Source organism: Struthio camelus, chromosome Z, assembly GCF_040807025.1.
Source record: "Struthio camelus isolate bStrCam1 chromosome Z, bStrCam1.hap1, whole genome shotgun sequence".
NCBI classification, from domain to species: Eukaryota; Metazoa; Chordata; class Aves; order Struthioniformes; family Struthionidae; genus Struthio; species Struthio camelus.
Window position 1 is genome coordinate 72,846,470 of NC_090982.1, and position 12,534 is coordinate 72,859,003.

General features: G+C 41.0%; 1 protein-coding gene across 1 annotated transcript in view; it reads left to right on the plus strand.

The window, feature by feature from the left end:
* LOC138064565 (succinyl-CoA:3-ketoacid coenzyme A transferase 1, mitochondrial-like) overlaps nt 1-12,534 on the plus strand; it is a 77,788-nt gene that overhangs the window by 1,901 nt on the left and 63,353 nt on the right. Inside the window, exons 2-3 of the mRNA XM_068927786.1 lie at nt 974-1,082; nt 2,571-2,661. Of these exons, the coding sequence (XP_068783887.1) occupies nt 974-1,082; nt 2,571-2,661 (200 nt within the window). The remainder of the gene's footprint in view (nt 1-973; nt 1,083-2,570; nt 2,662-12,534) is intronic.

The window sequence follows — 12,534 nt, forward strand, 5'->3', positions numbered from 1 at the left end:
CTCTGGTTGGACTGGGTCTCCTGTGGCTGCCAGTGCCTGCTGCTCCTTTTGTCTCTTCCGTACAGAAGGGGGCCAGAGGAGATGCTCTTTGCAACCTCGCTGTGGTCCTGAAAGAATGTTTCTGGAAGAAATGGTCATGGTAGAATTGACCGTGAGGTTTGGTCTTTCATTCTTTCTCAGCCAGTGTAGAATCACTCCTTAGTGATGTTACTTAGTGATGTTTTATTGATCCCTGATTCTGGGTTTTAAAACAGGAGTTTTAGAGCTCCTTCTGTTGTTCGAGAACAACCCAGAATGAAGGAGATTCAGAAGGAGCTTTAAAACTGTTTTAGGAAGTTGGTGGAAGTGTCACCCTGTCAAAGAGTCCCTGCTTACTATACTGCCAGCACAGTGCAGTGCTTTGCACAGTTCATCGACCTCCTCTTCAACTCCGTGGTGATGCTGGCCCTCTACTTCAGCAACTTCTGGTTGTCTGTAGTGCCTGGATATCTTTGAAGCTCCAGGTAGTTATATACAAGCTAGAGCAGTCTTTGGGTTGCTCTAACTCATGCTGAACAATTACCATTTGAGCCTGTTCAAACTGTTGACAGCTTGGGACTTCCTGTAGTATAGTATTCAGAAATTTAAAATATCTTTGAATGTTGTCAGATTGATGCAGCTTGTATTACGCCTAAAGCATTTATCATACCCATGAACAGAATAGCAAAATGTGCTATGACTTTGGGGGAGAGAAAACAGATGACTCCGTGCTTTAGAGATGTAAGAGTGATACTGATCCATAAAAGATGCTGCAGCTGAACCTCTCTCTATCTTTCTGTCTCTCTCTCTCTCTCCACAAACATTTAGTGTCTCGAGTGGCAATATCAGTCTTTTTTTGTACATCTCCTTACTTAGTTATGGGGATAGTCATCATTATAAATCTACAATGTAATGCTTTTTATTACTTCATTTTTTTCTATTAATGTTGTTCCAGATTTGTGGGTGCTACTTTTCTACCAGCTGTCAACGCAACACCAAGTTTTATACTGATCCTGTGGAAGCTGTAAAAGATATACCCAATGGGGCAACTATACTTGTTGGTGGTAAATATTCGATTTGTTATGGATGAAATCTTGTATGTTGGTTCTTTTTAAATTAACTAATTCAAGAATCCATATTCTTGTATGGGTATTTTAAACAAGTGATTTCTTACTGCTACTCATGGGACAAACTTTTTCAGTGAGGAAGTTCCTATTTGCTTGCTAGAGGAGGAAAAATCAGCAGAAGAAGAATTATTTTTTCCCACTAATGAAATACTAGATTTTACTTGTGCCAATTTTAATGCAAAATATTAACTTGGACTTTTCAGGTTAGTGTTATTTTTTCAAATGGTATGAAATTCTGGTTTGATCATGTTTGTAGTAGCATTCTCTATATTTTGTAGCTCCTTGTCACCGGCTCTTTTGATGCTGAGCAAATCGCCTAACCTGTTTCTGACTGGGAAGTGAAGATAATATCTATCTACATTACACTAAATGGATGCGCGTAATATTTTCAGAAGAGTCAAGAAATTGCGTCATGTTGGTTTTCAATGTGTATTGAGCTCTTGAGTCTTCTAGTTGATTTTCAGAATTTCACCCAATTCAATCCACTTAAAGAAAAAAAAAATCTCTCTATGTAATTGGTTCCAGCTGATTTTTAGTATTGAAGAAGAATAAAGAACATAATGTTGTAAAATGTGGGAAGCATCATTGGAGATCTGTAATGAGGCAAAATGCCCAATGGGAAGAATTACTGCCTTTTTTTTTTTTTTTTTTTTTTTTATTGCTTGATGGGAACAAAGGAAGATCTGAGGCTAAGTGATTGGAAACAAAGTGTTAAGGGTCTTGGTGCTAAAGCCCAGTCTAAGCCTTTAGATGCCTCAGATTTGGCGTTGTACTTTGTTAGGCAAACAGGGTTCTTGCATCACAGGTAGGAGCTCCAGGCACCTCAGCCTGGGTGGAGGTCTGGGTTGTTATGCTTCCAGTGTCACAGATCTTCCCCAGGTTAAGGTTCTCAGATTTTTATCATCTAATGATAGGCTATACTGTGTGGGAGAACTCTTCACTCCTGTTTGACATTATATGCAGCAAAGAGCTGAAGATCAGATAGGCAGAAAGAGAGGGTGAAATAATGAGTAAAATGGCATAATGTAGTGGTTAGGACGCACACTTGGAGAGCTGATGTTCTCTAGCCCTGCTCCAAAGGTCATTTAGGTATGAGCAGACCTCTAAGAGTTAAATTGCTTTCATCCAAGCTGGGAAGCATCTGGTGACTCTAGGAGATTCCAGCACTAAGGGTGCAACTGGATAAAGCTCTTTGGTCGCACTTCTGAATTTAAGCACTTCAGATTTGGAAGTTAATTGTAGTCCACTATTCTTACTCCAAACAAGTTTATTTCCAGAAGTATTGGGCTCTTTAGTCATCCAAGAAGCTTGTTCTTGTCTATTCAGAAAAGATTTTCAATCAATCAGTGCATGTTGCCAGACTTTTGATTGAACTGTGTTCTTTCAAACACTTGTTACATATTCAATTTTCTTTATTTTGCATAGGTTTTGGATTGTGTGGGATCCCTGAAAACCTTATAGGGGGTTTACTGAAGACTGGAGTAAAGGAAATAACTGCAGTCAGTAACAACGCAGGGTAAGAATTCATATATGTCCCTAGTTTAAAAAGTACAGAGTAAATAGTCTGCTTACATGGGTAGGTTGATATGTGTGAAAAAGTCCTACTTTCTCTTGCATAACTTTCCATATTAACTCACTTAGCTGTGTTATTTTTGGAATGACTTTATAAAGTACAGTATAGTATATCCAGTTTTGTCAGGGAGTAGTTGTCATTGCTGTAGAACATAGCAAGTGTATGTATATATAACTGGTGGACTGTAAATGAAAGATCTTACTTAGCTGCTTTAAATGTGGTATCAATGATTTTGAATGTGTGTGAAGATCCAAATAGGGATTTTTTTATAACTGCAATTTGATGCTTTTTGACAAGTTTTTACTGTAGTTTGGTTATTATAAGCATTCTCAATTTTTTAACAAAAGAATGCGGGGCCTTCTTAGTAGGTCTTGTGGTTTTTTTTTTTAAACATTTGCTCATTAAGAAATTCAAGTGAGATTGACAGAATTATTTTTTTTGTTTGGTTTGTGTGTGTGTGTGTATATATATATATATATATGAATATAAAATTTCTCAGCTTCTCATTAGGGTTAATTTTTACCTAAGCCATTCATTGTAAAAGACTGTGTAACAACTAATAAACTTCATATAGAGAAATAATTACAGCCACTTCTGTTAAAGTGCATTGATAGGATAGAAATGAAACTAAAGTAAAAATATTGATATGCAGAATATGACGACTCATGTTTGAAATTGGTGTGGTCAGAAAGGCTGATATTCAATTCTCCTTGCAGTGTGTCATTGGATGACTAGCATCTGCAGGTACCCTAATTTAGTTACTTTGACTTATCGTATTAAATGTCACCTTCAGCAACATAATAATCCCAGTGTAATTTGATTAATTACAGGCTTAAAGAATATTGAATAACTGACGTCTCCTGGCAGTACTGTACTTTCTTTGTCAATCTTTTCCTCATGAGGTGGCTCATCTTAAACTATCTTGTCACGTGAAATAAGACATCCTAGCTTCATGTACTGGAGTTACAAGCTGTAATTGCTAAGGATGCTAGTTTGTTAGTATTCTTGTTTGTTTGTTTTTTAATGGTATTGCTTACATTCAGCAAACAGTAATGCCTGTGTTATTATATTTTCTGTGAACTTTTTACTTCTGAATGAGTTTACTTCTTCTGAATTTGTGACACACAATAATAAGAATATTATATTGTTTTCAGTGGAGCTTCATTAATGCTTATAATTAGGAGCTCCTTCCTTGGGTTGGAAGTCTCCATCTGTTCTGTACAGGCTTTGCATGATTGCAGCACAAAAGATGTAAGGGCAAAAGGATTGGGAAGTTGTTTTCTGCTGTGGCTATGTCAGAATACAAGAAAAAGGAGTTTGTCACGTGAGCCAGAACAGTTGCTTGGGTATAAAGAAGTTGGTTGCTCATGTAGGGTAAAAGTAGATGTTAAACTCCAGCCTTGTCAAACAAAGTAATTAGGTTGAATTTTTCTAGTAGTGCTTGATGCTACTTGTAGCTATATAATTGCATCTCCCATTTACTTTGTCCATAGGTTTGTATCCCAATATTAGTGTTTTGTTTTAACCAGACCGTGGTTAACATGAGTTAAAACCAGAATACTATTCAAAAAATGGCATTTTAAAATGCCATGATTATTTTAAAAATTGCTATCCCTTCCTGTGTTGCTGAACCATCATGTTTTAGTTTTCATTTAAATCACCTCTAATAAAGTTTCTTGGTAATAGAACAAGGAAATAGCAAAAATCTGTATTGGTTCTTCACGCTTCCTTTTCAAATGCAGATTTAAACATTAACAAAAGTTTCTGTTATTATCTGTCTCTGCTGTTGATAGTGTTGACTGGATGATAAGATAGTACTGACCTGTAGATTGTTGAAACACTTTTTTTCCTTTTATCATTGCTAGTTTCAATGCTACTTGCTGAAAGTTCGATACCGTGAGGTAAAACTTTGAGTAATGAGTTTATCAGTAAATTTTCTTGGGTACATCATTTTCAGAATCTTGGAATATTCTTTTTAGCAAAGATTATGACAATTCTGAAGTATCTGGTTAAATTGGCAAAGTACGTGGCCCTCCTATTCCGTTACAAAACTTCATATATTTAATAAAAGGCCATGTAGCTATTGATGGAATCCTATTAAGTAGAGAAAGCTGTAAGATATTTATGTTTAGTTCTATTAAGCTTCTCACTGCTCTTCTTTCTTGTCTGAATTCTTCTGCCAGCTGTAGAAATAAGCCACCAGTCTTATTTTTTATATTTACTTGTCTTATATTGAAAGATAGTTTTTTTTTTTTTTTTTTTAAGTAGAAGAGATTTAGTCTGTGTATAAATGGTCCCAGCTTCTAAGGATGAAGTTCAGCATGTCTTATACTTCATTTTTATTAGAAGTGCATGATGCTTGCAGTTGCACAGTCACAGAAGATGCGAATTTGTATTGATATTTGGCCCATAGAAAGTCAAATTCAAGCCCCTCAGAGCCTTTTTTTTTTTTAAATAATTTCTGTTGGAAGGAAGGGGAATCTCATGGGGCAGGGCCCTAGAAGGAAGAGGGGTCCAAGAAAGCTGGTTAATATTCAAGCATCACCTCCTCCAGGCTCAGGATCAGTGCATCCCTCTGAGTAAGAAGTCGAGCAAAGCGGGCAGGAGACCTGCCTGGATGAGCAAGGAACTGCTGGCAAAACTCCAACAGAAGAAGGAAGTCTACAGAATGTGGAAAAGGGGACAGGCCACTTGGGAGGAACACAGGGACGTTGTCAGAGCGTGCAGGGATGCGACGAGGAAGGCTAAGGCCCAGTTGGAATTAAATCTGGCAAGGGATGTCAAGGACAACAAGAAGGGCTTCTTCAAATACATCAAGAGCAAAAGGAAGACTAGGGAAAACGTGGGCCCGCTGCTGAATGGGGCGGGTGCCCTGGTGACGAAGGATACAGAGAAGGCAGAGTTATTGAATGCTGCCTTTGCTTCAGTCTTCACTGCTAAGGCCAGTCCTGAGGAATTCCAGACCTTGGAGACAAGAGAGGAAGTATGGAGAAAGGAAGATTCTCCCTTGGTTGAGGAGGATCAGGTTAGAGGTCTTTTGTCCAAACTTGACATCCATAAATCCATGGGCCCTGATGGGATGCACCCATGAGTGCTGAGGGAGCTGGCGGATGTTATCGCTAGGCCACTCTCCATCATCTTGGAAAGGTCCTGGAGATCAGGAGAGGTGCCCGAGGACTGGAAGAAAGCCAGTGTCACCCCAGTCTTCCAAAAGGGCAAGGAGGAGGAGCCAGGAAACTCCAGGCCTGTCAGCCTCACCTCCATCCCCGGAAAGGTGGTGGAACAGCTCCTCCTGGAGGTCATCACTAAGCATGTGGAGGACAAGAAGGTGATCAGGAGTAGTCAGCATGGATTCACCAAAGGGAAATCATGCTTGACCAATCTGATAGCCTTCTCTGATGGAATGACTGGCTGGGTAGATGAGGGGAGAGCGGTGGAGGTTGTCTCCCTGGCCTGCAGCAAGGCTTTTGACACTGTCTCCCATCACATCCTCCTAGGTAAGCTCAGGAAGTGTGGGCTAGACGAGTGGACGGTGAGGTGGCTTGAGAACTGGCTGGATGGCTGAGCTCGGAGGGTTGTGGTGAATGGCACAGAGTCAAGTTGGAGGCCTGTGGCTAGTGGTGTCCCCCAGGGGTCGGTCCTGGGTCCAGTCTTGTTCAATGTATTCATCAGTGACCTGGAGGAAGGGACAGAGTGCACCCTCAGCAAGTTTGCTGATGATACTAAACTGGGGGGAGAGGCTAACACACCAGAAGACTGTGCTGCCATTCAGAGGGACCTGGACAGGCTGGAGAGCTGGGTGGAGAGGAACCTCCTGAAGTTCAACAAAGGCAAGTGCAAGGTCCTGCACCTAGGGAGGAATAATCCCATGCAGCAGTACAGGCTGGGGGTTGACCTGCTGGAAAGCAGCTCTGCAGAGAAGGACCTGGGAGTGCTGGTGGACAACAAGTTAAACATGAGCCAGCAGTGTGCCCTTGTGGCCAAGAAGGCCAATGGTCTCCTGGGGTGCATTAGGCAGAGTGTTGCCAGCAGGTCGAGGGAGGTGATCCTGCCCCTCTCCTCAGCCCTGGGGAGGCCTCACCTGGAGTACTGTGTCCAGTTCTGGGCTCCCCAGTCCAAGAGAGACATGGCACTCCTGGAGAGAGTCCAGCGGAGGGCTACCAAGATGATTAGAGGGCTGGAGCACCTCTCCTATGAAGAAAGGCTGAGGGAGCTGGGCCTGTTCAGCCTGGAGAAGAGAAGATTGAGATGCAATCTCATAAATGTGTACAAGTATCTGAAGGGGGAGTGTCAAGAGGATGAGACCAGCCTCTTCTCAGTGGTGCCCAGCAACAGGACAAGAGGCAACAGGCAGAAACTGAACCACAGGAAGTTCCACCTGAACCTGAGAAAAAACTTCTTGACTGTGAGGGTGACTGAGCATTGGAGCAGGTTGCCCAGAGAGGTAGTGGAGTCTCCTTCGCTGGAGATACTTAAAACCCGTCTGGATGTGATCCTGGGCAATATGCTCTAGAGGTCCCTGCTTGAGCAGGGAGGTTGGACTAGATGATCTCCAGAGGTCCCTTCCAACCTAAACGATTCTGTGATTCTGTGAAGAAGGAGAGAGAGAGCCCAGAGTACTCTCTGTTTTCTGTTGAGAATAGAGATCAATCACTTTCTGAAGTTTCTGAACGACAAACATATATATAGATAGAGAGATTGCACAGATGTTTTTGGGAAGGAGGTGGGGGTTTGAGTGTTGTGGAAGAAGTAGAAGGAGAAGCATTGTGTAATAGAACTGAGAAGCAGCTATTTTGTGTTGTATTCTATATGTTGATGGTGGTATTGTAGGTTGGAATTAAGTCAGTTCAAAAGAATGCTAACTTTCCTGATAATTCTGCAGTCTTTGAGGCTGGAGAGAGATATTGTAAAGGTTTGGTTGGTGGGAAAGCGCAGCTTAATTCAGTTCTCCTTGAAACTAGTTTTCCATGAACACTCATGAAAGTTGGATAAGCCCATCAAAGACAGTATGATGGTCCAGGCCTCTTTCTGACACACTCAGAAGCTGCTGGTATTTGGATTGTCTCCAGGGCAGACTGCTGGAAGCTCTGCAGATTTTCAAGGTGCTTGACATTTTCATCGTCCTTTTCCTTTTGTATATCTGCTAATGACTGTTACCTTTGAGGAGCAGTTGGAGCAGCAATTCTGCTAGGTTTTCCTTGTAGAAGTTATAGGATATGGTGATTTGAAAATGTATAGGGACATTCATAAAGTCCAGTTTATAAAAAGGCCTGGTTTTGATCTCATCTCATGTTGACCTGTTCCATCTATTTTGAAATTCACTCCAGAAGAAAGTATAGTCTAATCTGTTACTTCTGTTTATTGTATTACTACTATATGGAACTGAGCCTACTGTAATTCTGTAGGGTTTGGGAACCATATTAAATCACAGATGTTATCATTAGTAAAGACAGGTTACTATGTTGACAGTGAACGACAGCATTTAAGTATATTATAATACAAAAAAGTACAGTGGTATTACCAAATATTATGATACCAATAAATAGATTTGAAAACTGAAGTAACCAGAACAGCCTGGATATACTCTGCAGCAACAGTTTTGAAAGGATGAATTGGTCCTCTAATCTTGGGTTATCATATACTTCGTGGGATGAGTAATTTGCTGTTTTCCAAGAGGCCTCTGGATTCAGTGTTTTGCTTTGGTGCTGTTATGCTGCAGCTGATGCCCGGCTGTGTTTCATCCTCCTGACTGCAGCTGCTTTCTGTTCTCCAGCTCTCGCAGCAAAGAGGTGGTAATTGGCTGTGGTCAGGTTTATTTAGCCTGCAGTGGGATTAGTAGGCAGCTTGCAACTGGAGAAGGAAAAGAGCCAAGTACTTAGACAGACAACTTATTATGGAGAACAGTGCAGCCACATGGTCTATATCAGATGGCTTTCAGTATGTGAGAACTGCAAATGTGTTGCAGAGCTATCTGTTTATAACTAAAATAGCAGCAATGGAGACAGCATTTCACTTGCATCAGGGGAAAAATATTAGCAGTACCTGTGCTTAATTAAGCTGGCATTTCTGAGAGTAGGAAGTCTGGAGCACTCTTACCAGCTCCCTCTCTCCTTTAGCTGGAAAGAAGGTTCAGCAGAGCTTAGAAACACCTAGCAGGGTCTGGAAACAGCTTCAGAGGAGTAGGATGGCCATCAGTTCACACACTATAGGCAGCGGTTCAGAGTAAGGGGGAGGGGGTTCCTCATGCAAGTCGTTGCTCCATTCATGTAGTTACTGTCAGGGAAAGTCCTTATTTTCATCTATTACAAGCTGCCAGGGACAGAACGTACACTGGTGTTGGGGTGCTCTAGTCTACCTCCTTCATTTAGAAACGTGTTACTGCTACAATGCGTTGTCTGTTGCTGTGTTGTGCTAGTGCGTGCACGCACTGTGTGCTGGGTAGTGAAATATAGTTACTCTTTTGCCAAGCCAAACAAAGCAAAGTGTTGGAAAGAGAAGCAGTACAAATATCCAGTATCTCTGATGTTTACACAACTCACTGCAAGGAAACTGGAGTGAAAGAGTGAAATCTACCATGGTGGGTGGGTGTGCTTCTAAAGTACCACTTCTCACACCTTCCCTTACAATTTGTTTTGTCTACATTATTCCTATTTTAAGTATTTCATTTACAATATTTTATTATAAGCCCTTTTACAGTTAGAAGGTTCTATCTCAATAGGCTACTTAAAATCAATTTTACTGAATCTTTGTGGCACGTTGCTAAGATTTGTTTAGCTCCGTGTCCATCGGTAGTTTTACGACATCCTTGTTTTAAATCTCGACTGAGTAAATCCCCTACATAGTTGTGGTTACTATATAATACCTTCTAGCACGTGGCTGTTTTGTCATTTGCCTTTGACTTCATGGTAACCTTGACTTCATGGTTACAGTAGACTTGGACACTTCAGGTCAACTTAGCTTGCATTAGAGAAGTCTTAGTACGTCAGGCCTATTGTTCCAGGATCTATGTTGCAACAAAACTATCTTCTTGTGGCTAACAGTCAACAAAATGAAATATTAAAAAAAAAAGGTTTAAGATGTTGGCTCCAAATGACTCATTTTATGTGCTTTATGAAATGGATAACTAATTTTGCATATAAACTCATTCTAAGGTTAACCATCTTTTGTCTCTACCATCTCAATAGACTGAATTTGTGCTAGGTGAAAATGAAGTCTGTTACTTATACTGGCTGCGCATGTGGTCTAAGAGTTATATCAAATGAGCTTTTTTTCTTTAATTGGTCTGCTTTTGATGCTTAAACTTAGTAACCTGACTTTATTAATGACAACATCTGTGATTTAATGTGTTTCCCAAACCCTACAGAATTACAGTAGGCTCATTTCCATATAGTAGTAATACAATAAATAAAAGCAACAGATTAGACTATACTTTCTTCTGGAGTGAATTTCAGAATAGATGGAACAGGTCAACATGTCATTTCATAGTGGAAAGGAACATCGGAAAGATGAGAATTCGCTGCTGACGTAACTATGCAATATCTTCACAAATCTGCCCTTGCGACTTTCTGACGGATTTGCCAAATATGCCTGCGTCAGTCATCCCTAAAGCGGTGGTACATCTTTGGGGGAGAAGGATGGCAGAGGAAAAGTACTGCCATTTAGCTGTGAGGCTGGAACAGAGTTGAAGTTAGTGGAGTAGAGAGGACAGAGTTATTCTAAAAAAGGCTTTAGTAGCGGAGGGAGAAGGATACTGTGCAGATGCTGCAGAGAAAGCAGAGGGAGTTTAAGGCTCAGCTGAATCGTGCTGGTAACTTGCAGCTTCATGGCTCCCAACAACGGTGCGCTCCCTTTTTTCGTCCCTCTTTCTCCCCTGAAAATAAAAGAAGTCCCAGGCTGCTGAGCTGAGAGCTCTTCAGTGCATTGGTTCCTTTGTCCTTTGCCATGGGCTGAAAAGGTGGCAAGATAGGTTCTGTGTTTCTTGGAGCTATGAACTCTTGCCCTCCTTTCCGTCTTACCTGTTCCTTCTCCTGACCTGGGCCCTCTTAGCTCTTGAGAGCTTCAATACTTATCTTTTTCTCCACTCTGTCAGTCACCTTCCCTCTGACACCTTCTGCCTCTCTTTTCTGCCTCCCGTTAAGCAGCTCTCATTGGGAGAGATAGGAAAATATCTTAGGAAAATGGAAGGAAAAAGGATGGCTGAAGACAGCGTCTCAAGGATCAATGGGGCGAATAAACATTATGTCTATCTAACTAACTCTCCATGAGCTTAAGCCACTTTTTCCCCCATTGGTCAACTCCCATTCCTCATCATCCCCTCATTCCATGTACTGTGCTGAGAGAGGGGGGAAAGAAAAGAAGTAGAAGCAGAATATTAGCTGGCTCCTTGGTAATCTTTCAACCTAATTCATGAGGGAATATTGTGGGACATGGTCTCACTGTTAAGCAATGGCTAAACGGCTGGGGAAGACAAGTCATTAAGAGTTGTTATGTGAGTGATTGTCCGTGTTTATTTTATCCTTGGTGTGACTGCACTTGTGTTTGGTGTCTTCTGACAAAGGGCATCTAGTGGAGCTGGACACTGCTACTTGTTTTCTGCACAACGGGTATAAAGGGTCACTGTCTGGTGCTGCCAGGATTACATTTTATAAGTCGTCTTGTGGAGCTGCAGATGTGCATCACTAAGAACTTGGATGATATCTTCAGCCACGTACTTTCTTTCATGTTGGTCAAGTTTCATGCCATAATTCAGGCTGTCTTGTGAGCCTGAAAGCTGAAGTCTGTGTATTTAAGACAAGTGAAAGAGCCAATGATTGATGCATCTGACTTAGCTGGGGAGCATATCTGGACTTCTCAAGAAAGTGTGGATCTGTTAGGGGATGTAATTGCACGTAACTTGGAGAAAAGTGTTTGAAATGAAGCTCAAAACTGATGCTACAAAGTAAAACAGATAAGATGAAGCATCTTTGAAGGGAAGAGAGATGGAGGAGATTTTTTCTTTCGCAATCCTAACCTCTTGCCTTTCTGGTAAGGAAAAAGAGTAACTTTAAGAAGTGATGAACTTGTTTGATGAGCCTGACAGAGAATAACTTTTGTGTAGCTTGTTGTCTAATTTCTATAGTGATCTTTGTAACTAAAGGCTTTTGTTTGAAAGAAGATATCTTCCTATAGTAGGTAAGAGACTCAGACATATCCATATGGGATCCTGCAGGAAGATGTACAAAGTCCTGTTAATAACATATGCCAATTGCCGCTTCTAAGACTGTTGGAGCAGGGACTATATCTTTAACCATTACAAATCTGCTATTTACTCTCACTTGTCTTCCCTTTCTTGTGTGCATATGCACTCAGAATTTTGGGTCTATATGTGGAAACCTCATGTCTGCCTGTTCCTATTTCACAGCTTGCAAGTGTTGGAATGCAAGAGCATTATTAACCTGAGTGAATGATATGTAAAAGCAGCAAATCGCATTCCCTAGACAGTTCAAAATACTGCTCTGGTTGTTCTCGTGCTATTGGCACTGCACACTATTACATCTATTTTTTGCTAGCTGGCTATCAAACCCTGTTAAACTGCTAATAAATACTGGATGCTCTGTTATATTTTCTTGTTATCTTTTGTAATGAGAAGTCAGAGTTTGGCTTTCTTGTGAAAGGGATTCTCCTGCTATTATTATTAGTGACCTGATGCAGTAAATCCTGGCACTTAGAGGTTTTTATCCCTTTCTTTGGCCTCAGTACTTCTGTTTCTGTTCTGTTCTCAGTTCTCTTAATTCCAGATGGGTGGAAGTCCTTGTATGGGGAATTAAAAATATAGGT